Source organism: Dromaius novaehollandiae, chromosome 2 (assembly GCF_036370855.1).
Source record: "Dromaius novaehollandiae isolate bDroNov1 chromosome 2, bDroNov1.hap1, whole genome shotgun sequence".
NCBI classification, from domain to species: domain Eukaryota; kingdom Metazoa; phylum Chordata; class Aves; order Casuariiformes; family Dromaiidae; genus Dromaius; species Dromaius novaehollandiae.
Genome location: NC_088099.1, coordinates 143,847,651 through 143,873,721, shown reverse-complemented (window position 1 = coordinate 143,873,721; position 26,071 = coordinate 143,847,651). Strand labels below are relative to the sequence as shown.

Genomic DNA, 26,071 nt, shown 5'->3' with positions numbered 1-26,071 from the left:
CTTGATTAGAGATGTTTCTTTAGCAGGTTATGTAGGAAATAGGAGACTGACTATTTGGCATGGATATACTGCTCTTACTATATAATAAGCAACAAGCCCATTATGTTAGCCTAACTTGTTTTCTTATTTTTTAGTGATTACATTTGATTCTAATTCAACAACTGAGAAATCTATGAAATGTTTCACATTAATTTATTTTTGGGAAATATTCCTTCCTTTTTGTCCAAGTCCTTCAGAGGGTGCTCCAACTACACATGCATCTTGCAGTCTTAGTGTAGCCAAAAACATGTCAGTATTCGTTTCAAATGCCGTATCCTAAGAAATTGTAACCCTGCCAGCTGCATTTTCATTTGGATACAGCTTGTATCCATCATTATTAATAACATCCTACAGAAGTTAAGAGGGACTAAAAGCTTTCCTTCACAGAGGTAGTCATATTACATTGACTGGCAGCGTGTGCAGTTGCCTGAGTGACAGCAGTGAGGCTAATGGTGTGCCGAAACCTCTGCCTGCCTTGCTGAAGGATTGTGTGGTAGTTTTTTGGGTGCTGCTCTTTCTGTTTTGAAGGACAGAAGAAACCCTTGGGGGGGGGGGGGGGAGGGCAGTGTCTCAGAACAGATGGGATCCCAAATGCAAATGATGACCCCCTCAGAGTAATGTATACAAGGATTTTCACAAGGTTTCAATTTTTCACATGAAAATAGGGGGAATCTGCATATAGACTCACCTTCTCTGCTAGCACTGGAGTTACAGATCGTCTTTAGGTCTGCATGCTGACCTAAACTCTCTAAGAGTTTGAAGCTCTGTAAGAGAGGACTTGCAGCATATCTCAGCCAGACTTTGTAGCCCTCCCATGGCTTTTCACTGCAAAGGTGTGATGGCGCTCTCTGTATCATTTGCCACGATACTCATAAGCGGCTGACTAATTGGTATAATGGGACATAAGATCTGGCATTTCCCTTTAACTGCAAGGAAAGCAGTACTTGATTAAAAGGACTGTGGGAAGGGAAGAGGCAAGGGAAACAGAGCGGCAAAGTGGGCACATTTGAATTGAAGTGCCCACTTCTCTCAAATTACTCTTTATGATGTAACAGGCACCTTTTGGGGAGTAGTCTCTCGTTCCAGTAAATCCAGGCCTGTGACAGGTGGCATTTCTAACCTTGAAACGCCTCGCAAGGCCCATTCTGGAGAATTCACATAGATGGGGAGCTCTCAAAGCTCATTCATGCAGTATCAGGGTTTAAGCTGCTGCAGCAGGGAGAGAAAACATTGCTAGTGTTAGGGGATCAACTCCAATGGAAAGATTATTCATAGAAATAGAGCTTCCTACTTAATCCCAGGTAGCATGGGCAGAACTGCTGCTGATAGAGAACCTCGACATGTGCCAAAAACATGTATCAGTAAAGCCTAGTGAATTGTGATGCCAAGAACGGCAAGACTGTCTCTCTCTTTAGGATGTCAGACTTTTGCACTACAGGTCCTGGACTCATTCAGGATTAAATACAAATCTTGTTTCTTGCAGTCATTCCAAACAGAACCACTGTATATTAGATGCAGAATTCAGAAAAATCTTTTTACCAAGAATCCTAATCTGAAGTGAGTGGCTGTCTACCAACTACAGTTATCCATTAACTATGTTGATGACTCCTGGGAAAAAAAGTGCTTTTAGGTGGAAGGACTGGAGATGATTATTTACTTAGTGAAAGATAGACACCTAATCGGTGTAACCAGGCACTTGTAGTTATACTACCTGACTCAGGAACGTCTTGGTTTCCACCACCTACCTCTTCCCCCAGCACCAGTGAAATCCATATTTCCTGGACTTCTGCAGAACAGCAAAGAGAATATGCACAATCCAAATAAAAAACACATTCTGCTTTGGAAAGCTGATGGTGAATATGGTACCACTCATGTATTCAAACTACCCTTCATTTCAGGAGCAGATTACTACTAAGTTCTGAAGCATTTGCTGTGGTTAGAGTGGAGGATGAAAAGGAATGGAGGAATGAAATACCAGAGGGTTCAGCAAAATCAGCTTAGGTCTGAGTAGTTACAGGGCTCTAGAGGATCAAGGTAAGCTCCGACACATGCTGCAAGGGAATGCGTGGCAGAAGGAAGTGACTGCCAGTTAGACTGGCTATTAACACAAGGGAAAAATACCCTACCTTTATTGAGTAAATTGCCTTTTCTGTGTAGTGAAATTTTAATACTAGCATTCTAAATAGACACTAATAAAGGCACTAACACAGAGTTCACTATATCTAGTTTATACATATGTATCTATAAAAATAGAAGACTGATTAAATTGGTATCTGTGGCATACAGAGCAGAATTATTGTTTAATCTAGAGTAGGAAGAAAAAGAAAACCAGGATTTTGTTTCCATAGGTTTTTGTGATAGCATCAGCAGAATTGCCCCACTCTATTTCCTTCTATCACAGAAGCTACCTAGCATTTCAGGCTGATACAGATGCAAGCGCTTGATACACCCACAAAAAATCATGTGTGAAACTGGAGAGCTCCAGTTTTCCTCCTTCATTTTTCCCCCATATGCAACAGGTTAAATAACATTGCACATTCATACAAAATGTAAAAACCAGTTTAATTTAATTCTGTCAGTCACTGAAGTCACATTACCTCTTACTTGGGAAAATGAAGCATAAGTAAGGTAGGCTTTTAGCTTCCTGATAGGGCACTTAAGTTCCTGCACATAGTAAGGCTTCTAGGTCCACCTTTAGATATTATCCAACTTTTCAACATTTTTATTATGGTACCAAAGGTTTTTAGGACTTTCTCCAAACTGTCTCCAAAGCTTTAATGCTTTTATAATTGACAATTAGATAAAATTATGATGCTTTCAACTTCTTATCTGATTCATGTATGTATTTTTGGGGACTTCAGGATACCAGTTTTATGACTGAGGTAATATATGCAGAGAACATTGACATTTTTTTCCTTGTCTTCTCCCCCCATATAGATTTCAGACAGCCTTCCAGAAAACTCACTAATCTCTTGATTCTGTAGAAATCCCTGATTCCTAGGTCTTTGCCCCCTCATCCTTGTCAAGTTAATTTTTGCAAAATTGCATCTTGTTGCCTCCTTTCTCCCCTGCATTGTCAATTTTGTGTGAGCAGCCTATACAGAGCTAATTATGGGCTAAACTGGGTAGAAAATGCCCCTCGTTCTGAAGGCAATGCTCCCTTAATGGAAGGGGGAAAAAAAAGCCAAGGCAGCAGCTAGAGGATAAATCATCTGTAGATGAACAAGCTCAATGAATGTGTTAATTTACAGCGAAAGAAGTTTGTATTGCAGTGAAAGCTCCTGTTAGATTCTGACTCTCTAGGCAGCCTTCCTATACCTGTAACAGTTCTAATCCCACTAAAACTCTTCACCTCAGGATGGTCCTCTAAAAGGTTAACCACAGCTCATGGGCCAGTGTTGGCTCTTTTCAGTTTTGCCCCCTTTCAACAATTATTGGCTGCCCTTTTTGACATATAACACACAAGTTACCTGAAAGTCATGTCAGCCTCAGGTGAAGACTTTGTACACTAGACCTGATTTACATTAAGGAACTATTTTAGAAGCAAAAAAACCCCTCGAACAAAACCCACCCCAAACCATGCCCCCCCCCCCTTTTTTTAATGACAGTCAGATATAAAGAATGAATCAAGAAGGCAACCTTTGCAGGAAAAAAGAGATTCCTCTGGCCAGTAAAACTGCTAGAATTATTATTTCACCATTCACAAAACTTGATAAAGTAGTAGCAAGATTTGCATAAGCTGAGGTTTGTGACACATTACTGCCGGAAGTTACTGAAAAGATCATTAAGTGAAGATTATGTAATCATGAACAGTATTAAATCTCAGATGTCTTTCTCAGTTTTCATATCTGCTGATTTAAAGCACCCTAAGTGTACTGCTTTATAGTAATAACTCAGTAATTTAGTTACCAAAGAGCTACCTGAGCTGTTTAAAAGTTGCCTTTGACAAGGATTTCTTTACCGAAGTGTAGAAAAGCCAAAGTTAAGCCAGTAAGTCTCCTTATCAACAGGAAAAATAGCTAACGCTAGCTGTTTACTCACATTAGAGAACACAGCATCAGAAGTACCTAATTCCAAGGATTAAGCAGTCCTGTCAACAAAAGGATTTTTTACTATTGAAAAAGCAAGACCTTAATGTGCTTAAGCTTGAATGCTTAATATGCATTCAATTTTTAATGCTTTACCACCTGAAGCCTCACTGTTTTTGCTGTAGGAAGCCCTGTGTTCATATGTTCAATCACTGTGAACCTCATGTTAGTTATGTAACTTGGCAACAAGGAGATGACAGGGATCGTCCAAGTATCTCAAAATGATGGAATCCTTGCTGGTTCACCTATATCCATACTAATCTGCCTCTACCCCAATTACAGTGAAGTAATTTGCATGTTCAGGCTTAACTGGCCTTCCCAAGAAACAGCAAGTGATCTACACAGAGATTGTTCCTTCCACCACAACACTCCCACAATGAGCAAGTTCACCTTGTGTTGGCAGTCAGATGGGATTCTCACATGTTGGTAAGTTACACAGTTCCAACACAGGCCTTTTATAACAGAGTATTTCTTACTGATCATCCCAAGGTATAGTACTTCAACATTTATTTATAATTAGATGGGGACAGGAGATCAGACATGGTATTAGGGATTTAAAACCTAGATGTGGATGTAGTTGGTCTTTTCATTTGTTTTAATGCCTAAGTTTATATCAGTAACAGGTGGCCCAGTGTAGGCTAATCTTCTCTAGACAATGCAAAAACGTACTATAGGGTGAGATTCCAACTTGGTATTCTGGAACAACAGTCTTATTTGAAGGACACTGTAGAAAAGAGAAACCATCACAAGGCAGTCAGTGTTTAAGGAATTTTTATTAAAGCAAGAATTTTATAATCCAAATTACATTTCTTTGCTCAGCTATCAATTCTCACTGTCAACTAAAACAGTGGTGATATTCTGAGCTTTTCCACAGTAAAGAATTACAAAATTAAAGAAAGGAATGCTTTAAATTTTTGTACTGTGCTGAAAATTCTTTTCCCCCGGGTTTATAAAACATTAATTTGTATTTTTTATTTTACTATTTTTTTAAAATTTTAAATCAATAAGTAATCTAGGACTAACATTTGTTTTGCTAGTCCCGGCATTGCTCTGTACATAAGCTTCAAAGTTTCCTTTCCTTTTTTTATTTATTTTATATTTTGCAATGTTTTTCTCAATATTTAATAGTTTTTCCATGTTTAGATTTTTTTTTCTTCGGTGAAGCGAAGTTCTAGATTGTAGTCCCGGATCTTTCTGCAAACAAAAATAATGTTTTTAGTTTTTGAAATTAAAGCAGTTCTGTTTTCTGCTATGCTTATTTTAACTGTAAGCTCAATAATATTTGGGGCTTTCACAGTAGCAATCATACCATGCAAAAATTTTACAAGCAGTATATTACAGATGTATCTCACTTTTTACAGATACAGAAGGAAGGTATCTTAAGTTTACTTTGAAAGACAACTGAGTCTAGAACTCTCTTTATACAATACTCAGTACAGTGTGGCCTTGGACAAGGGCTAAGCACAATAATTTGTTACTGTTACTAATTTGATTGCAGGTCACCTATACTCTAAGGCCAGACTACCAAATCTCATACTGAGAAAACCATCAAATCATTTAATACAAGTATTTTCATATTCCAATTATGGAAACATTACAGGACACAAGAAGTTATGTCCTCAAAATCTGAGCAGTTTAGTTTAGGACAAATAACTATTCAGTACTTGTTTATCTCCTGTGTGAAAACATCACTAGTGGAAAAAAAAGGGGGCAGGGAAGAAAAGTGAAGAAAACATGACTTCAATTCTGCCTCCAAAAGGTGGGTTGCAGAAACAAAAAGCCAAAGAAAAAAAAGTTTTAAATGATCAAATTTGAAAAGCAGGCCTATTCAATTAATAACCATTAATGTGAAAAGTAAGTTTATATGCAGGCAGAATTTAACGCGACTGAATGGAGAACAGACTCCTGTATTATGTTGAGCTCTACAACAGTTTTTCCCCTTTTGAAACTGTGAAGATACCACTTTTGCTTCTTCCTGAGGTGTAAAATTAAGATATAAACACCTCAGAAGATAATCAAGATAACTAATATTTTAATTGACATTTAAGTTAAATTCACAAAAATGTAAAGTCAAGACTATGCACAGTTTAGTGAATTACTGTGTAATTTCAGATTTTGGCAAGCAATTATATAAATTATAGTGTAAATAAGCTATTCCACATTTGCAGAACAGTAAGGCTGGAGTAAAGATCATTCTAAGGTTAGTTCTCTTCCAAAATTTGCTAATGTTCCTCTTGAACAACAGCATAAATGGTGGTGTTTGATAGAACTGCTCATCTTTGCAAGCATGCCCAGAACTGAAAAAAGCTAATCCCAAATTCTAGAAATATTCCTGCCAGTATTTTCAAAGTTTAATTTACACATATGGTGTCTTTTATTCAAGAAAATTTGAATCTTAAATTCCTGAGTATCTCAACTAACAGCCTCAAGTGGATACAGTCTTAGCTTCTGTTTTTCCTGAAGACTTGCATTTATGAGCTACAAAACTGAACAACAGTACTGAGCACAGAACTTGTCTCAACTGTGACAATAAATGCTGCTTTTTGTGGCTGCAAATGATAGAGTGCAATGAAACATTTTTCTTATAGGCCATCAACTAAGGACTACTGCTCTAATCAACCTATAAAACTGTATTCCACAAAAAAACCCAGAAAACTTACTTATTAAACACTTGGAACCCCAGTGGGATTATTAACTGCCTTTTGAGCAGCCTCTTTAGCTTGGTGGGCTTGTAGTACGGCTACAGCTTCATCAACCTGGTAAGGAAAACAAACAAAAAACAAACAACAAAGGTAAGCTTAATTATTTCTGCATATTTAAGTTAATGAAGCAGTTTAAATTACAAACAATACCTGCATCATTAAAAAGAAAAGGATAATGGTTACAGCCCCAGTTTATGCTAGCATAAGTCACTGCCACCCACTGAAAGAGGATATTCTAACTTCTCCTTGCCCTGGGCCACTTTGTTGCATTACTGCTACTCCACTCTGCCAGCATAAACACTTACTAAGCCAGTGCAGATTTAACCGCTTATGAAACTAGCATAAGGCAAAAATCCACCCACCTTCGAACGAAGAGACTCAGGAGACTCGAGCATGTGAAGGAGTTCAGAGTTGTCAATCTCCAACAACATACCAGTGATCTTACCCGCCAGAGTAGGATGCATGTTTTGAATAAGAGGAAATAGACGTTCACCTGGGGGAAAAAAATAGTCAACCACAGTGATAAATCTCATCTGACAAATGCAGCCTAGATTTAAGGGGAAAACGCAGTACCTCCTTGTTCTAAGGCTAAAACCATTTAATCTACATTTTAAGTTAAAACAAAAGTGCTCTGAATGTCCCCTACAAGTCCTTTTTAACACAGGCCCCAAACCCTTTAGCCTCTGCCACAAGGCATAAAGAAAGATACCACATACATACCTAACATCTGCTTTTGTTCTTGTGGAGGGGCAGAAGCCAACATGGAAGCAGTCAAGGGTTCCTGACCTTGCACATGGACAGCAGGCTGCAAATTAATTTAACACCATTTCAAAATTAAGTTCTTGTCCATAAGTAGATGCAGGTTCAAACACCCAATGTTCCACAACTTGGCATAAACAATGCGTACACCGTCAGAAATACAGAATAAATTCCAACCAAGTCCGTTTAATAAGACAGTGCTGGTAAATGCTAAGTGATACTGGAGATGAGTATCAGAAACATGAAGTAACATGGGATCATATCCTGTCCCAGGTGAACCTGAATCATATTTTAAGGCCCAAGTCTAACTCTGGTGCTATAATCTGGACCCTGAATTCTAGAATAACAAAGACAACCCCCCCCCCCCCACACACTTCTCCTGGGGGGGGGGGGGGGGGGGGGAAGAGAGAACCCACAAAAAAACAAACCAAACCAACCAACCAAAAAAAAAAAAAAACCCACACAGCAAAAGCATGCCCAAACCCCAAATTACATACCTGCTGCATAGCAACCTGTGGCTGTGTATTAAGATGCTGCTGAGGATTACGAACACCTGCAGCATATTTGTATTGTGGTACTGTGCGTACAGCAGGAGTAGCTGCAGTAGCTGCTGCAGCAGGACGTGGACCCATTGTTTGTGTTGATGTATTAGCTGAAAAGATAAAATAATGCTGTATGTGAATAATTCAATTTTTATTTAGAATACATTGTACAGAAGTTAAAACAGCCCAAACTGAAGACCTAATTTAGGTATTTCATTATAGATTCATCTTACAGTAGTACTGTCAACTGTCAGACCATTAGTCACATCTCAAGGTTCAAAGCTAGAGGTTTACCAGGAGTTACTTTCCAGCCACTTCTCTAATTAATTGCTTTTCTTACTTGCAATACAAAACCAGTCTGTAAGAAAATATTCACTTTTGGCTGAGTAGTAACTTAATTTGATATTTTCAGGAAGTAGCTAGCTAAAAATACTATTGCCTAATATATTCTGGGAGAGTTAAGACTCCATTACAATGAATTGTCGTTCATTCAACAATGTGCAGACATTGCACATATGATAATATTTTGTCATAGGAAACAGCAAAGTAAGAGTTAAAATTGTAATACCATCTCAATATTTTTTACACACAACCTGTTACTACAATTGCCACAATGATGTTTAGAAATGGCAGGAGCTGTCATACAACGCTGTTAAAATGCATGCTAAGAAAAGAAATGGTTCATGCTAAAGAGAGGGACCACAGCAGGAGTCTGATTATCAGTCTTCACTGGGACAACATTTTGAGCAACTATTAGAAGATGGTGCTAGCTTATCTATCTAGTAAGAGCCAGTAAAGGAGGGAAGTAGTAGCACACATGATATTAAACTCCTAAAGGTTTTTAAGGGATCATTCAGAACAAGCAAGCTTTTTTTGTTTTATACTTAAAAGGTTTGTAGAAATGAAACCTGAGACTCACCAACACGTTGTGTTGACATGACTCGTGGAACTTGTGAAGAAGCTGGTCTCATGGTACTAAATGGTGGTCTGGGTGCTGCTGGGCGGATAGCACCAGGCATGTTTTGGAACGCTGTTTTAGAAAAAAAATGTAAAAAGTTACATCATGAAACACTGAATGGTGAGAAGAGTTCAGAAATAACACCATATAACATGACCCAGAGAAAACTGATGCTGTAATTCAGTGAAAATGTATTAAAAAGTTTGAAGGTAAATGCTGTAGAGTTTACAGTGAGCACTAGAAAAAGGTAAAGAAAGTGACTTACGATGAGGTCTGGCACCCTGAGCAGTCCAGCGAGGACTTGGTCTGAGCTGAGCAAGTTGACTAGTGGGGTAGTATGCAGCACGGTTCTGAGTCTGTCAAATGTAAAACGGTAGTAACTGTTAATGGCAAAGGGCATGTCAAACAGTCAATCACCTTTCCGCTATGAAGTCAGAATGCTGAAATTACGGATACATGTTATATTTACTGTTAAATCTAAACAAATTGTGTAGATAGTATAAAACATTCAGTTACTCATTTCTGTACATACCTGTGGGATAGCTGCCATGAAGTAACCTGAAGGAGGTGCTGGTTGGTAGGGGTTGATTACAGGATTAGGTACTGCTCTTACACTTGCCATTCTCTGCATATACTGGTTGGTAAGATGAGCCTGGCGTTCCTCTTTACGCTGGGCTAGAGCTACATATAATGGTTTAGTAGCCACAATTCTACCATTCATCTCTGTGACAGCTTTGGTAGCTTCTTCTGGTGAAGAAAAGCATACGAACCCAAATCCTTTGCTGCGGCCACCTTCCATCATGACCTGTCAGTATAAAATTCAGTTTTAAAACAAGAGAACATTATATGTATTCCTGTTTAACTTGCATGAGTTCCTTTCTTCAGCTTACAAGTGAGATCACAAGTTTGTTTTACTGAATCGATTTATAAAAAGGAATATAATCGCTTAATTACAAGTTAATTGTTTAGTGAACACAGATGAAAATCTCAGTGAAGGAACAATGAGCACATCATTGCACTGAAAAGATGCGATTTTCTTATATTGATGTCAGTACTCTGTTCATTTCAAGATGGGATGATTATATGACATGCTTAATTTCAAAAATGTACAAAAGTAATTTTTTTACGAGATTGCTTACGAGAAAGTAATGTCCATGCATATATAACACCAGTAGCAGTGGTAGGTGACTGGGTCATATCTCTGGCATTTTACTATTGTTAGTCAAAGAAATAAATCACTCTTCCTTAGGGAAGGTTCACTGCTCACCTTCAGAGAAAGAACAAGTGCAATCCATAAATTTTACTCTACCTTTGCACTAGTGATTGTACCAAATGGGGAGAATTCTTTTCGAAGACGTTCATCATCAATTCCATCATCAAGATTTTTCACATAAAGGTTTACACCCTAAAAAAAAAAGTCTAGTTATTTTGAAAGCAAGTGTCCCATATGAATCTAAAAATATCATAAAATAAAAGTTAGTCCTCTCAAATTAAAACTGAACCTGGTATCTGGTGATCCTGTCCTGTTTCATTTGTTCAAACTTGCGCTTGAGCTCCGTCTGTCTTTCCACCTTTTTCTGAGCCCGGCCAACATAGATTTGTTTCCCATTGAGCTCTTTTCCATTCATCTCATCTACAGCCTTCATTAAGAAACAAAAGGTTAATAGTGCTTTGTGTTTCAGTGTTTTTTAGAAACAAAAAATTCTACTTCAAATATAAAGTTACGTAAGGATTCTAAAAAGAATACCTGCCTACCACAACATCTAAAATATCAATATCAATTGCTGAAACAAAGCACCCCACAACTTCCCTGCTTGATGTAAAATGGCAATTGCCTTCTGAATTTGCTTCTGTCCATGTTAAATAAAAGTCACAAGAAGGAGTACAAAAAACTTCTCTCATAGGAAGTTGAAAAAAAAAAAAGTCACACAATCAGGAATCATTTGTGCAGCCTTACTTTTCTTGCTGAAGGTAGAGAAAAGCAAGCAAATTAAGTTGAAAAGCTCTAATTCACACACCTGACTTTGTTTTTAAAAAAAGATCTGAAATTGGAGATTTTCTTTACTCTGTGTTAAGTTACAGCTTGCATATATGGCTTTTTTTTTTTTTTAAACAACTTTCATTAGGAAAGCACTTACAGTAGGAAAACATGACCTTTTTCTTTTATACTGTTTTGAGTTACAACTGCAGTTAGATGTGAAAATTTTCGCACAGATTTATTAAATTAGTTTAAAAACAGAGGTCACTATTTTATTCTATACCTTCACAGTAAGTCATTAGAAAACAGGTATTTTATGAAATATTGGAATCTCTCATATTAAACATTAAGTGTGTCCCTGACTACTGTAAGAGAAGCAATTCAAAGAATATATGCAATACTAAATATTTTAGATGTAAGACAGTATTTTTTCCAATCTGTTGCTTGTATACTTGCACTACTGACAAATAAAAGAAATGCTTTTTGAAAAGCAAACTTGATTTATTGTGCTGATTTTTTCTTTTGTATTGAGCTTTTTTCCTGATGCTATATTCCTACTGCCACAGTAAACAGATACATAAAAGAAACCAACCGTCAAAGAATTAAGTTATGCAGCTTACCAGCATGTTACAGACATGCATACAAATTAAAAGGACCTTTTCTCCAAAGTTACTCTTCAGAGTAAAAGCAGCATCACAGGGCTCTGTTTATTTTCTTACAGCTGTGCCAAATGTACTTCGTAAAACTAATAGCTTTCCTGCTGACTTTGCAGTGTTGAAGTTAGAAAACACAATTCTTCCTGCCTTGCACTTGCACAAATGCTTTGTGCAACCAAATTGCATTCAATTATTCACCTGGGTTTTGCAGAGATGTCATAATTTACTATGCATGTATATTGCTCAGCATAAGTCCAGATCTCTGTGAGACCTTTAAGCACAACTACAACAGGTTCTTAAATTATTCAAGATTCCTCATTTCTACACTAATTCAAGCTGTCTCAGAGTATCCTAACTTAATAGGCTTCAAACCAACTGACACTTGCTCATTTATAAGAAAGCATTTTAAATGACAGAAAGTATGCTAAGTCAATTAAGCAGCAGATTTGTTTCCCCGATATCCTTGATCAATTAAAAATCCTTAATGGATTTTCAAGATTCCAAGTGACTCAGAAGCAGCTTATTACTCAGGTCACAGTTACAAACATCCTAAAATGAAGTCCAAAAGCTTACTTTCTGGGCATCTTCATGTCTTTCAAAACTAACGAAGCCAAAGCCTTTGGATTTTCCACTCTCATCGGTCATAACTTTCACACTTAAGGCAGGACCTGAAAAGAGAATTAAATACTTATGCTGCATATGCAGAGTGTATTCTCTCCATACTCCAGCACCAGTAATAGTCTAGTAAACACCACCCGTTAATACAAAATTGCTGATTTTCCCACTATGATGCTGAACATTAGCCGATTGGGCTGAAATCTGCCACACTAAATTTCTTTCCTGTTGTATTTTCAGTGAAAACGGTGCAGTTCCTTATAATTTCATAAGGAGCCAACAATGAAAATTCAATTGAATGATAAAAGTTGAGATATCCTAAATAAAGATAAGGCTACAAAACAGTGAAAAAGCAACAGGAAACTTATTTGTCACATATCTTGCAATGGATTAATAATATCTGTATTAAATAGATCTGTATTAAAGCAAAAAACATCTGCAACCTCAAAAATGTGCAAATTCTATTTAAAATCTTATTTAAATAGATGCCTTATTATCAGATTATCAGAAGCAATTCTGATGGGTGGAGTATAGGTACTATTCTGGCTATTTAAAATTCATCAGTGGATACTACCACACTTTGAAATTTTTGAATTTGAAATTGGAATCAAGTACTAACATTTCAGTACATGTTTTCTGTATCACCTTCACACAGCTGCCTGATCCCTCATAATATGAAGCATGGTGCAGATACAAGAAGTAATCTGAACTTTACTGATGTTTATATAAACTTAAACTTTAAGACATTACCAAACTTGCCAAAGAGTTCCTTAAGTCTTTCATCATCCATGTCTTCTCCAAAATTCTTGATGTAAACATTGGTGAATTCTTTTGCTCTGGCTCCAAGCTCTGCCTCGCGTTCCTTGCGGGATTTAAACCTTCCAACAAATCTAGTTACAGGAGAACAGTGTAGATTAAAGCAAGGCTGTTAAGTTGTAAAGTTTTATTTTAATCCTTTGACATCATATGTTATTCTTAATCAGTCTCATTGATCATCATAGGCATGAAATTCTTTAGATAAAATAGTAAAGATAAAGCTCCATCAGAAAAACAATTTCACTATCCTTTTTGAGATCAGTGTGCTTATTGCAATTACTAGCATAAATATGCTTTTGAGCCGTTGGCAAGATTGTTCATTCTTGTAAGTGTAAAACAGCCTCTCTGACATCAGGAGCTACACAATGGGGAAGAGTCCTAAGTGGCTAGAAATTCCAGATACCAGCATAGCCTCTCTGTCATACTAAAAACTTGGCAGTCCTAAAACTGTTACCATTCTCCAATGGTAAGTAAGGGATATTTAACTTATCTCCCTCTTCCCTCCCCCGTCCCAACACAGTTCAACTTGCTCTTTAGTCAAATACCATTGCGAATTGGCTAGAAACACTAAAGGTCAGTTCATATTGTCAGAGAAGAAAGAGCAGCCAAACACAACAATTCCATGATCCAAGGACCCGCTCCAGAACAGAAGTTACATGGCTAACACCACGATTTCTGACTCTAGTAGACTTTTGCTCACTAACTTATTGGATTGTCCAACTTTATAGTTCCAAATCTAGCAGATCTAATAAAGAAGTATGCAGTAAACTCAACATTTTCTTAAATTTTTGTGACTCGGCCTGATTTACAGTAGCCAAGGATGGTAATGATAGTATACTGTGCTCGGCAGATTTTGATAGTGAGAAAAGTACTTTAATCTACTTTAAAATGCCTGGTCTGAACAGGACCTCAAGCAAAGTTAACTCTTATGATGTGTTTTATCAGACATTTACATAAATGTTGTGCTTTTATATTATGATTATATGCTGACCTTTTTACTACTTTAAAAAGGTTGTATAAAGATGAAAGCCAAGTGAAAACATCCACAGTCTTGCCAGTTGAGCACATATCAAGCAGGAAAGTTTAAGTTTCAAAAGATATATTCTTCTTGGATATGGCCTGATCCATCCATCTCAACATAAGATTAATATGTGATGGCAGTGCTGATGCTGATTTCTGTCACCCTTTTTCCAAACTCTTCCGAGTATTAATAGAGCTATTCTTTTGCAACTGTACAGAATACCATAATGATCCCTTAGGCATAGCTGAGAAGCCTTTTCTTTTCTGGAGCGTAGAACAGTTGTACCATTAAAATAAATTTACACTTTTTTACTCCTACTCCCTAAAAATGTGTTTATTAAGACATTGTTTTAAGAACATTTAATGTAACCAGACCCCTATTCAAGATTCAGTAGCTTTACAGCTTTAAGTTTCTTCCAAAAAATGGGTAACTACTGTACCTATGAAGACAACTCTTATAAAGGAAATACTGTTCAGAACACTTAATGGATATTTTATCTCAGACCAGTAATATCAGAAAACCAGGGACAGTCCCAAGACCCTAATTCTACTGAGCTGAAGTCCCCAAAGTCTCACTGCAACACTGACTTACAGGATATAACTAATAAACCCTTCCCTCCCCCCCTTACAGGCCATTAGCAGCATTGTTTGAATTTATTCTGACTTTAGAATACATTAAAAAAATACTTTTTATAGTATTCCTAGTACTAACATTCTAAATCCTCTTTAAAATTAGAAATGCTCAGAACAATCTGTCTTTTCTGGATAAGCTTTAAGTATGTGTTTGTTTGTAAAATGAATTTCAGTCTGTTGATCCCAAACTATGTATTTATGTACTTACACTTTGCGGTCATTAAGCAGCATACCATTCATTTTTTCAATAGCTCTTTCTGCAGCTTCTTGTGTCTCAAAATGTACAAATCCATAACCCTTGGATCCATTTTCATCACATACCACCTATTAAAGAAAAACCCTGTTGTAACAGCTATGAAATGGCTCCAATCTAATTAGATTTTTTCACATTAAACCATTAAACACACTAATAATTTTCCACTAACCTTACAAGACAGAATGTTTCCAAAAGCAGAAAACGTGTCATACAAAGCTTTGTTATCAATTGATTTGTCCAAGTTTTTAATGAAGATGTTTCCTACACCACTTTTACGTAGAGATGGATCGCGCTGAGACCACATGATGCGCACTGGTTTGCCTTTAATGACATCGAAGTTCATGGTATCCAAAGCTCGTTCAGCTGGAAAAAACATCATGAAATTAATTGAAACACTAAAGTTATTTCAATGAGCACACAAGTAGAATTGGAAGCACAACAACTATTCATAAAATTTTAGCTATTTTAAGTCCAGTATCACCAACAAAATACAAAACCAAACTTCCAACAGAAAAGCCCCTCTGTTTATGAAAGTAAAAACAAACAAAAATTCTTCAACAAAATCCACACTTCAACAAAAAGGAAGGTGCACAAATCAGCTGGATAAGCAGTAGACATCCCAGTAGCCTAAAGGACTGAAGCCCACTTGCTATGAAAAGCTGTTATGACAAAAGGAGAAGCAATGTATCAACTGATGGCAACTATGACCTATTCCACACCAGGAAAGGTTTTTAACATTTGTAAAAAGCAGTTGACCTCTTCCTCCCCTCCCCCCACCCTGTAGATGCATATTATATCAATGAAAAGGCTTTTACGGGTATAATTTGTGCCTACACTAGGCACAGCTTCTAAACCACAGATACCTATAAACTGACAAAATTGCTTTGCTAGGTGCAGTACAAGCCTGGTTCATGCAGCTGTTCCTCACAATTCTTCTGTGGCAAAAAAAAAAAAAAACCCAACAAAAAAAACAACAAAAAAAACACACACCACACACTATGATGAACTTCTAGGTCAGTGAAAGTTCAAAGTAAAAAAGTAAAACCAGTATGCACTTAATTTTGAAAATCTGAAATAATATATTAAAAACACACAACGAAACACACAAGCTCAATGAAAAAGCAAGCATTAAAAAAGCAAAATGAAGTAACATAAACCAGGTTTTGTTACTCCAGTGGAGTAGTTTTTCCAGTAGAACTCCATGACCAACTTTTCAAAGCCTGAATTTAAGAGCTCAGTATATTTAGATATGGAAGTGCCAAGGCATCTTCAGTTTTCATGATATATCCCTTCAAAGCAACAAGACATACCTGTGATGTTTTAAGTCAACAAGTCATTTAAGCAAAAAATAGCAACGGTTCTAAATTATGACAGACATTTTATGATCTTCTGTACTAGCTCCTGTTCATTTTTATTTTTGGTATAACTGGAAAAATACTGAAAAAATCCCCCAAAATATGTGAAGTCACACCCATTGGCACTAAATCATTCCACTGCAATCTGCATATAGCAAAGCAATGTAATGTTAACAACACTGAATTTAGTTAAAAAACAACTAAACATTCTAAAACATAATTAATGGCAGAACATTCTTCTAATCCAACAGCCATATCATTCCTGTGGAACAGCTTTTTCTAATCCATGAGCCCTTAAACACCGGAATACATTTCAAAATGCATTTTCCTGCTGCAAACATCTAGAAAGGTAGCAAGGTTTTTTTTTTTTAATGGACAGAGCAGAGTTGACACTGAAAGCAAATGATTGTATTTTCTATCTGGTCACAACAAAAAGAACATTTACAATCATTTAAATGGTATAGTAGCAACATATTAATGGCAAACCAAAATTCAGTTTAGTATTAGTTTAAAACCAGTAGTCATGTCAGTTAATTGCTTTTCTTAGGAAGAGGACTGAAAACCAACCACAACTGTGAAATCCCACTCTAAAAAAGAACAAAAACATGCAATAAGTTCTGCTTTTATCTTCAGCTATATTTTTGGATATCATGGCCAAAGAAAACTTATCAGAATCTGTCCAGGCGGTACATCACACTATCTCCTTTCTTGCCATGTTTTCAGATTACAAGTGAACATGAAGATAATATATTTTGAAATATATTTGTAGAAGTTAATGAGGTGCAAATCTATCAGTCACTTTTCTGTTAAAAAAAAAAACCTACGAGTGGAAAAAGGTATTCTATTAACACTATTACCCTACTCACATGACAGTAGCAAGCAAACTGATACAAAGCTGAAGTCTGCATTACCGATAATGACAAATGGCAAGTACGTGAAGACCTTAAATTATCAAAAAGCTGATGACCAAACAAAATGAACTGTGGATATCTGACATGCTACTGTAGGAACATCTAAAATTTTGGTATTACCCTGGAAGTCATTAGAATTATTGCTGCCAGCACCAGCAAAAGTGCCAGTAATAAACAGTTCATTATTTCCAGAAGTAGTAACAGGGCTTGCTTTTACTACAAAAGAGGCTTTTCTAATTCATGCTAATTGCTTCTAGAATAATCCCAACATGCCTGAAAAATGTGTGTTTCGGGACACGTTTCCCAAACATCTGATTCAGAGCGGGTCCATCTTTGCCTTTACAAACATCGTCACTCTGAATTAGTAGTGAGCACGTCTTAGGCCGATGCAATTTCTCCATAAAGAAAAGGATAGCATGGGAAGTCTCAACTACTTTCATCTGTTCTGTGGAGGGGAAGTAGAAGAAATAAAGATTTCTGCTTAACACCACATTGTCACTCTACAATGTATTTAAAAACATTACTAGAATACTTTTCATCTGAAAGTAGGTATAAGCTACCGATTCACTATTCATAACTACTAAAATTGGCTTACTTTCATTATATTTCAATTTTTCCCCATAAAAGGCTGTGCATTAGTTTGCAGGAGACAATTCCATTCAGTGGTTAACTTGTTACCAAATGGACACACCTACCCATGCTATACTTTTGCTGATTCTGCTGAAGCTTTTATTGAATGAGTCACCAGTTCCCATTTTAGTTGTGAACAAGCTGGACAGTCAACTTTAGTAGCTTCAAAATGAATAAACACTTAATGCTAGATTTGTACTAAACATGCATAGGAATAACTGCGAAATAATAAATCTTTGGAAACAAAAGTCCTCTAAAATTCTGAAGAAAAAATTGCAGTTTTAAATTACTCATAACTATTTCTAGTTTGTTGATTAAACAAGATTGCCTGGGTGTCAGTCCGGACAATGACTCAAATCCAGAAAAGTCACAACTATAAAATGTGTGCATACCTCACAAGTGTGTCATGAGGTTTAATTAGATTTTGGAAGAGCTTTGGGATCCCTACTTTATAGACAGCTGGTAATGTCAAACACACCTTCAAAGACCTTCTCAAAACCCTAGTCAGTTGTTACTAGCTGTTTAATAAACACAGCCTGAGATGCAGGTAAGAATTAGGCTAAGCCAAGAAAATGCTGGTAGTTTGGAAGCTCATGTTACTGTAGGAATAACCATTCATCCTCAGCTCTGATTTCAAGCTTTCATAAAATGGAAATTATGATCTACAAAAAAAAGTGCAAATGTGTTTAAGGTATTTTCCAAGAATATCAAATTCTAAAAACGTTGCAAAAGTTTAATCACAAAATGTCATTTAAGTTACTTCATTGCTATTTTAAACAAGTGCTTCTAAGTAGGTGCCAGATGCAAGTTTGACATGGGTGAGAAATACTTTTTAGCTGAAAAACTGGAGTAAATATAAAATATCGGATCTCCTATCCCCAGTCCAAAAATGCTTATAAAAATGCTACTCCAGATCCGCAGGAAGCATGTTCCCAACCTCTGAATCTAAGCACTTACACGTGAAAAAGCTATAGTAGTTCTAATATTTTGCGAATTGCAAGACTGAGGCAAAAGAGGTAGGATTAAACATGTACCTTACCTAACCACAAAGATAAGGTCAACCTTTATAGACTTCTTTCATTACTAAAGGGACAGAAGCACTTGAATCACCTTCGAATTCTGCCTTGATGTTATCAAACCACAGTACTGAGCTGTTCTGTGCTAACCCCTTATTTTTTTTCTTTTTTGAGAGCACTGTAAGCTTTTAATCAATTGAAAGTAGACAAAAGTATGTTAAAATAATCATTTTAACAAGCACTTAAAGCTTGTTAAAATGCTTGTTAAGCATTTAAAACCTCTCATTCTAAACAATGTCTGAATAAATTAAAAGCTCTCTGAAGTGAGGGAACTGATAACAGGTGAAATACCTTCTTACTAAAAAGATGAGACAGTAACTTTTACTACATATGTACAGGTATCATCAGTACACCAGAAGTCTGATCTGGTAATACCCATATAACAAAGCTAACTTTGAAAGCCAGTTAATCCAGTTGCTTGAAAAGTTCGTAGTTCAAATCTCTCACTTTCACACCATGAAACCATCAAACAATTCAAAAATGAAACCATCATAGTAGAAAACTGTTTACTTAACTATACTTGAAATCAAATATGTTCTTACTGGACAAAATATTTTTCGTTTTATCAAAGACTCCAGCAAAACTTAAAACTGTTCACATTAACTGTCACATTAACTATCCTTTTATAAAAATGCCCTCCAAATGAATGAGCTGGCTTGCCAAAGTTTAGCACAAACAGATGATCAGAACTATATAGAAAGTTTCCTTGCTGATGATACAACTTTAGAGTAGCAGCAACACTACACATGAAGCAAATTTTAATTAAAAAAATTGCAAATACAATGTCAAAGAGTTTACTGCAAAGACAAATGGATCAGTTTACTACATAAAAAGCAAGGAGAGGAGGCCGAGGTAATTTCATCCCCTCCTCACATTTGACAAATGTATTTTAATGTATTCTGCTCTGGCCTGTGCTTTGACTTGACTGTCTACAAAACTACTACATGGTCCCGGTACGTCCCACTTCCTTCTCATGCTTCTTAATCATGCACACACACCCAGCTCCCGCGTAGTTATTAAAAGGTGCTAATGACTATGATGTTCTCTTCAAACTATCCTTTATTTCAGATTCCTCATTTAGCCACACATGGACGTGCCAGCCTGCGGAAACGCCTCCCGTACACACCCTCCTCGGAGTCGGCGACCCCGGGAGCCTCCCGGGGGGCTGCCGAGCGGCAGTGCCCGCCGCAGCCGCACGGCCGGGGCAGCCCGCCAGGCCCCACGCTGGCGGCGAGGCGCCAGGCCCTTCCTCACCCGTCGCAGGGGCTCCGCGTGAGCTTTCAGTTCCCGGCCGCGGAGCGAGGAAGCGCCTCCTCCCCCCGCCACGAGGCGCAGACGGCCCCAGGCCGCATGTCACCCAGCGGCGGCTCCGCCGCAAACTTCCCCGAGCCCGGCGCCAAGTTTGCCCGTGTCCCGGCAACGCCACGCCGGCCCCGGGAGGCGTGGGGCGCCCGCCCCACCCCGAGCCAGGGCGGCGAGGCGCCCGGGCGCTGGGGAAAATGGACGCGCGGCCGCAGCCACGGGGCCGGGCCGGGGTGGGCGCGCGGGGCCCTCGGGGGGGCGGGGGAGCGACGCGGCTCCTGCGCAGGCAGCGGCCCGAGTTCTCCCCTCGCCCCCGCGTCGCCCCCCAGCCCGCCCGCTCGCTCACCCCGGGCCTCGCCCAGCACGCGCGCCGCGGCCCTTCCCGGGCCCACGCCGGCAGGCCACTCACCGTCGGCGGGCTGCTGGAAGTTGACATAGGCGTAGCCGAGGGACCGGCGGGTGATCATGTCCCTGCAGACGCGGATGGAGAGGATGGGCCCGGCGGGGCTGAACTTCTCGTAGAGCATGGCCTCCGTGACGTCGGGGTGCAGGTCCCCCACGTAGAGGGAGGCCATGGGGTAGCTGGGGGCGCTGGGGTTCATCCTGCCGCCGTCTCCCGGCGCGGGAGGGCAAGGGGGGGGCGCTGACGAGGCGAGGAGGCCGCGGCGGCCCCGGGCTCCGTAAGGGAAGGGGCTGGCGGGAGGCGGTGGGGGCGCCGAGGGGGGAGGGGGCACTTCGGAGGCGGATTCGAAACTTAACGGCTCCGGGAGGCGGATGCGCGGCGGGGGGGTCTGGCTCACTCAGTGCCGGGGCCTGGCGGAGGTCTCGGCTGGTGCTGGCCTCGGCGGGGGTCGGGCTCGCTCAGTGTCTCCTCTCGGCTGCGCCGGGTCCGGGGGCTTCGCTTCACCGGGTTATTTTATATCAAACCGGCCGGTTGCAGAAGGTTGACGGGAAGGGAAGAAGGAAGGATTTTTTTTGTAGGTTTTTTAGGATTTTTGGATTTTTTTTGGCTTTTTTAGTATTTTTAGTAATAAATGGTGCGGCGGGGCCGGGCCGGCGTGTCCGGGTGTCCGGAGCACACGCACTGCGCACACAGCACCGACGGCGGCCGGGGGACAAGGGGGAGGCCGCCGCCCCGGCCGCGCACTATATATAGCCGCCCCGCCCCCACCCGCCCCCACCGCACCGCACGCCACGCACCGACAGCGCGCAGCGCGCAGGCGCCGCCACAGGGGAAGGCGGAGAGACGCGCGGCGCCGGCGCCCGGCCGGGGGGACGTGGGGAATGGCGCATGCGCCGGAGCCGCCGGGGAAAGGGCCGCACGATAGAGCGCATGCGCCTTGAGACGTCACCGCCGACGGTTGGGGCTCCGCGCAACGGCGCATGCGTCTACGTGAGAGCACATGTGCAAGGCGGGGGTGGGGCAGCAGGGAGCCAGCCGGGTCAAAGGGCGCGTGCGCAATGAACGGATAACGGCGGGGGGGGGCAGTGCGCATGCGCAGCGCCCTACACCCATCTCGAGCAGGCCGTGCGGGGAGGGAGCGCGCGCCACGCTGAATGCAGAAGCGGACCGGAGCGGCGAGGGCACGCGCCCCGCTGGGGGAGGAGGGCGCAGGCAAGCGGCAGCGGCGCGCGCGGGCAGGGAAGGTCGTGTGCCGGCCGGAAAGGGATGGTCCCGGCCATCCCCGTGGCGCATGCGCCGAGTGGTGCTTCCGGCGCGGGTGGGCGGGGTGGAGGAAGGGAGCTGCGTGGGCCCCGCGTTTCCCCGCCCTCTGCGGCTTGACGCGCCGTCGTGCCGGCGCGCGGGGGCCGGGCTGCGGCCTCGCGCCGCGGGCGGCTGCGGTGTAGCGGCAAGGAGTCCCGCCGGGTCGGGCCTCGCCTCGGGCGGCGGCGGCAGCTCTGCTCCTCTGCGGGTGGCCGGGAGCGCTACGGGAGCCTCTCGGTGCTCTCGCCCCGGCGCCGCAGGAACCGGCCGCGGTTCTAAGTAACCCCCTCAAAACGAGGGCGCTTGGCCCTTCAGACGGCTTCCTAGTAGTGACTGTGGGCCTGCTTTAAAAGACAGAGCTTTTCCCTTCAGATGTAGAATCTCCTGTCTCATAGTAAACCCCTTTTCTTTTTTTTGAAGTCTGGCTTTGATATTAGGTAATCTCAGATAACAGACTTGACATAGTGCCCTCAATATTCAAATTCTTTGTATACCTTTAATTAGCTTTCACAGCCTACAGCAGTGGCAGTTGTGTGAACTAAAAAAAAAAAATCTTTTTGATATTTTTATTGTTTCTCAGGAGGGGGGAAGATGAGAGAAATTTTAAACTGCATCTCTATTGGAAACATTGTTAATAGACTAAAGCTGTTCTAGTGGAAACAGCATCTAGATTCTGTTCTGGTTGTTCTGTAAGTTTGATGTATTTGGTTGCTATATTTTGTGTTGAAACGCTTAAATTTTTGTTGTAGATTGAGTAATATCAGTATTTAAGCTGATCCTTTTTTTTCCATGTGTTAATGCATGTCTAACATATCCGCCATTCTGATCAATATAAAGCAATAATGCCTGATTAGAAGCTTGTCAGATGAGTATCAGGGCTTGTGACATATAAAGAATTAATTTTTGAGAGAAGAAGCCATCCTGTGGACTCTAGAAAAATTGTGACAGTCATACTATTGTGTTTTTTGTTCTTTTTTTTTTTAGGAGTGGAGAAGCTAGCTAAAAATAAAAATTAACAAAAAAGGAAAATATTTTCTTATCTTTAAGAATTCTCTACTATTTTGTATTGTTAACTAATTAAATATGACTTCATATTTTCACAAAAAATATAGTTAGATGAAGTGTGCTTCTTAATAAATAAATCAGCACAGATAGATACTAGATTTGCAGAAGTCTTGGAGATAACATCTCTTTGTGTTTAATACAGTTTTTCTTCTGTATTCTTTTACATAGTTTCAACAGAAAGAGGAAGAATGGTCCACAGTTTGATATCTTGTTTTATTTCTCTTTCATCAGCATTTGTCATCTTGAGTCTTAAATAGAGCTGTCGCAGTGAGTACTTGTGGAATTTTGCTGTCACATGGACAGGATTCCACTTGCATTCAGCAGCTGCTACAATTTTACTGCCTCTTGCTGGAGGTCACCAAACCCAGAGAAGAGCTGGCATCTCCCCATCTACTTCACAGCAAAGTATGACATCTTAGTTCAACCTCCCCCCACCCCAATATTTTAAACTAAGAGACTGAATTCGCATTGAAGCAGCTGACAAATGAGCACATCCTGTTCTGCTGAGCCAGCTATAGCAGTGCTTACTTCTGGCAGAAGAGTAATACATGTAGCTGGAGTCAAGTGTCTTACACTCATAGTAAGGTTTTCTGTATTTGTTAAAACTTGAACTGTGATTTTGCTATGAAAAAAATTAAAACATCATAAATTCTCGTTTATAATATACTCCTGAGGATGCAGTATCCTGTTTCTTCTTTCTTGCTTCCCTAAAGGATTCTGTCTGTCTTCAACAGACGCCCTTTCCTCAGACTGTCCTGTTTCATAATGCTGTCTCTTTCCCACTTTTCTGTTGTTGGCACCTGGGCATGTTCTTATGCATTTCTTCTCATCTAGGTATATTCCTACTCCTTCGTGTGGGTCAGGTCACTCCCCTTCTGTCCTCAGCGCTCTTGGGCACTAGCAAGAGAATGCCAGAATACAGTATAGCATTTCTCTCTGGCCTAACCTTCTAAAAAAATTGCACAAGTCTTGTTCAGCAGAGATGGTCTATGCAGTGATCTTGCTGTTACTCTAAACAGTACATGACTTCAGAGTTTTGCAACACTGAGTGTTTTCAGGGCAGTAAAAATGTATACTTGACCTTAGATGAATATACAAGAAGTTTCAAATTACTGTTGAAAAGCACTGCAGCTTTCTAAGTAAATGCTTCTAGTATTTCTTCTTTCAGCAAAATAATACTTTCCTTTAGTCTTGTCCTCATAGATTACACTCCTCTTGCTTTGACTTGAAGCAGGAATGTAACTGTTAGTAAAAGTTTTGCTGTCTCCCCCCCCCCCTCCCCCCCCCATACTGGCCCAAAAAGTTCAACTGGAAATTCACATTTTATTTAACTTATAAAAGGAAAAAGCTGCACAGTAGGAGGTAGGTATAGTTAACTGATGGTACTAAAATGTGGCCTAAGTGTTTTAGGGCAACAAGAAAGGATGGTTTTGTGGTTGAGGCACACGATTTGAATTAAGCTCTAGATTGTGTTGCTGGCAAATTCTGTTAGTGAGTCACTTAAGACTAAATCCCCTAAGGGACTTACATGTTTATATGCTTAGTTCTGCTAATTGCCTACCTGGAACTGGAGTTCAGAGCACTGAGTGAGGTTCAGGGTGAGAAAGGAAAGCTGGCAGTAGAGCTCATGTTGAGTGTTACCTGATCTGTTGATCTGGGGTCTCTCTGGTATCCATTTTAGCTCTACTGCCTTCACATTCTACGTGATGAATGATGAAAGTTGCTGTAGTACACTCATCTCATCATTTGGGCTTATTGCCCAAACTCAGGTGTTAAACATACAGGACTGGGCCTAGAAATTGGCCTTCTTAAAGGAGCTGCTTTTTTTTTTTTTTTTTTTTTTTTTTTTTTTTTAAATTACAGACTTGGGATTTAGTTGGAAGATGTAATTCAGTGTTTTCTTTGTCAGCTTGAGTAAATCTAAGCCAAAGTAAGCTAGGAATTGAATGAGTAGTGATTATCAATTATAGACCTTTGAAATATTTCACAATCCAGATAATAAGGCTTAGCTGATGGATGCATTGCCTCCTTCCAGCTAAATATTAATAGACCTACTAAATGGGAAAGTAACTCAAGTTTACACAATATTTTTCAGTAACAGCAATTGATTAGTTAGTTTAAACTACACAGATACATTTAGAAAACTCATAAGAGTTCTACCATAGATAAATAAAGATCCTTTGTAACTTAAAGCAAAGTTTTGTTGGCTCTAAGCAGATATAAGCTTTTCCTTTGTGCCAACAGTGTTATGATTTGTAATTGCAATTATTTTTTTTATTCTAGGCTATAGTGAAATTATTGAAAGGTGTTCAGACTTCAACAAATTTCCTCTCCATTGCATAGGAAGTAGGACTTTGTGATATATGATGGATTATGCTAAAGTGTTGGAAACAGTGCAAATTCAGCCTTGTCGTTAGCCACAGGAAGCATTTTTAAATTGTATCCAAAAAGTGCTAATGTTGAAGATACTGCTTTTTAAAAATAACATAGCTGATACTTGATTTAGAAAAGAAAGTTTTAATTTTTAGATACATAGTGTGTTGCTGAGATCAGAAGCTTCATGGTTTCTTTTACCTTTCAGGTTTTTCCCTTTCTGTTTAGCTGCAGTGCAATGGCATATGCTAAAGCTACATTATGAAAGCTAAAAGGTTGAGGATCTGTGTCAAAGAGATAAGGAAAAACGTACCTTTCAAAGGGGAGTGTTGGTTTCTTTAATTTAAGTGCCTAGTTGATAATGCTGTTTGCTTCTGGCAGCCAACTTAGTTCAGATATGTTTTTCAGTCCTAGATATTTTTTGAGCAGTGCCATTCCAAAATTCTGAGCAACTTGTTCAAAAAGAAAAAAAAAATCTAGGAAGAAAGACTGTCACAAGATCCCGTAGCTGCATATTTTAGAACTTCTTGGGCCACAGGCAAAAGCAGTTTTGCTTTCCTATTTTAGGGGCTATTTAGTAAGCGTATTCCTG

General features: G+C 39.7%; 1 protein-coding gene and 1 long non-coding RNA gene across 3 annotated transcripts; one reads left to right on the top strand and one right to left on the bottom strand.

Moving 5' to 3' along the window:
* Positions 1–4,881: 4,881 nt before the first annotated feature.
* Positions 4,882–21,480, bottom strand: PABPC1 (poly(A) binding protein cytoplasmic 1). 2 transcript variants are annotated; one of them, XM_026119596.2, is made up of 15 exons: positions 20,746–21,480; positions 15,232–15,425; positions 15,015–15,130; positions 13,088–13,227; positions 12,296–12,390; positions 10,591–10,728; positions 10,398–10,493; positions 9,621–9,893; positions 9,354–9,444; positions 9,050–9,160; positions 8,086–8,240; positions 7,550–7,634; positions 7,192–7,322; positions 6,788–6,883; positions 4,882–5,321 (listed from the first exon to the last, which is right to left on the bottom strand). In XM_026119596.2, exons 1-14 carry the CDS (start codon positions 20,936–20,938, stop codon positions 6,791–6,793), a joined length of 1,911 nt encoding a protein of 636 aa, XP_025975381.1. In that variant the 5' UTR covers positions 20,939–21,480; the 3' UTR covers positions 4,882–5,321; positions 6,788–6,790. The 2 variants fall into 2 exon arrangements, with proteins under 2 accessions (XP_025975381.1, XP_025975382.1); XM_026119597.2 differs by having other exon boundaries at positions 13,097–13,227.
* A 569-nt stretch (positions 21,481–22,049) lies between these two features.
* On the top strand, positions 22,050–23,772 carry LOC112994961 (uncharacterized). Its single transcript, XR_010388015.1, has 2 exons — positions 22,050–22,730; positions 23,275–23,772. It is a non-coding gene; the product is annotated as an uncharacterized LOC112994961 (long non-coding RNA).
* Positions 23,773–26,071: the final 2,299 nt, after the last annotated feature.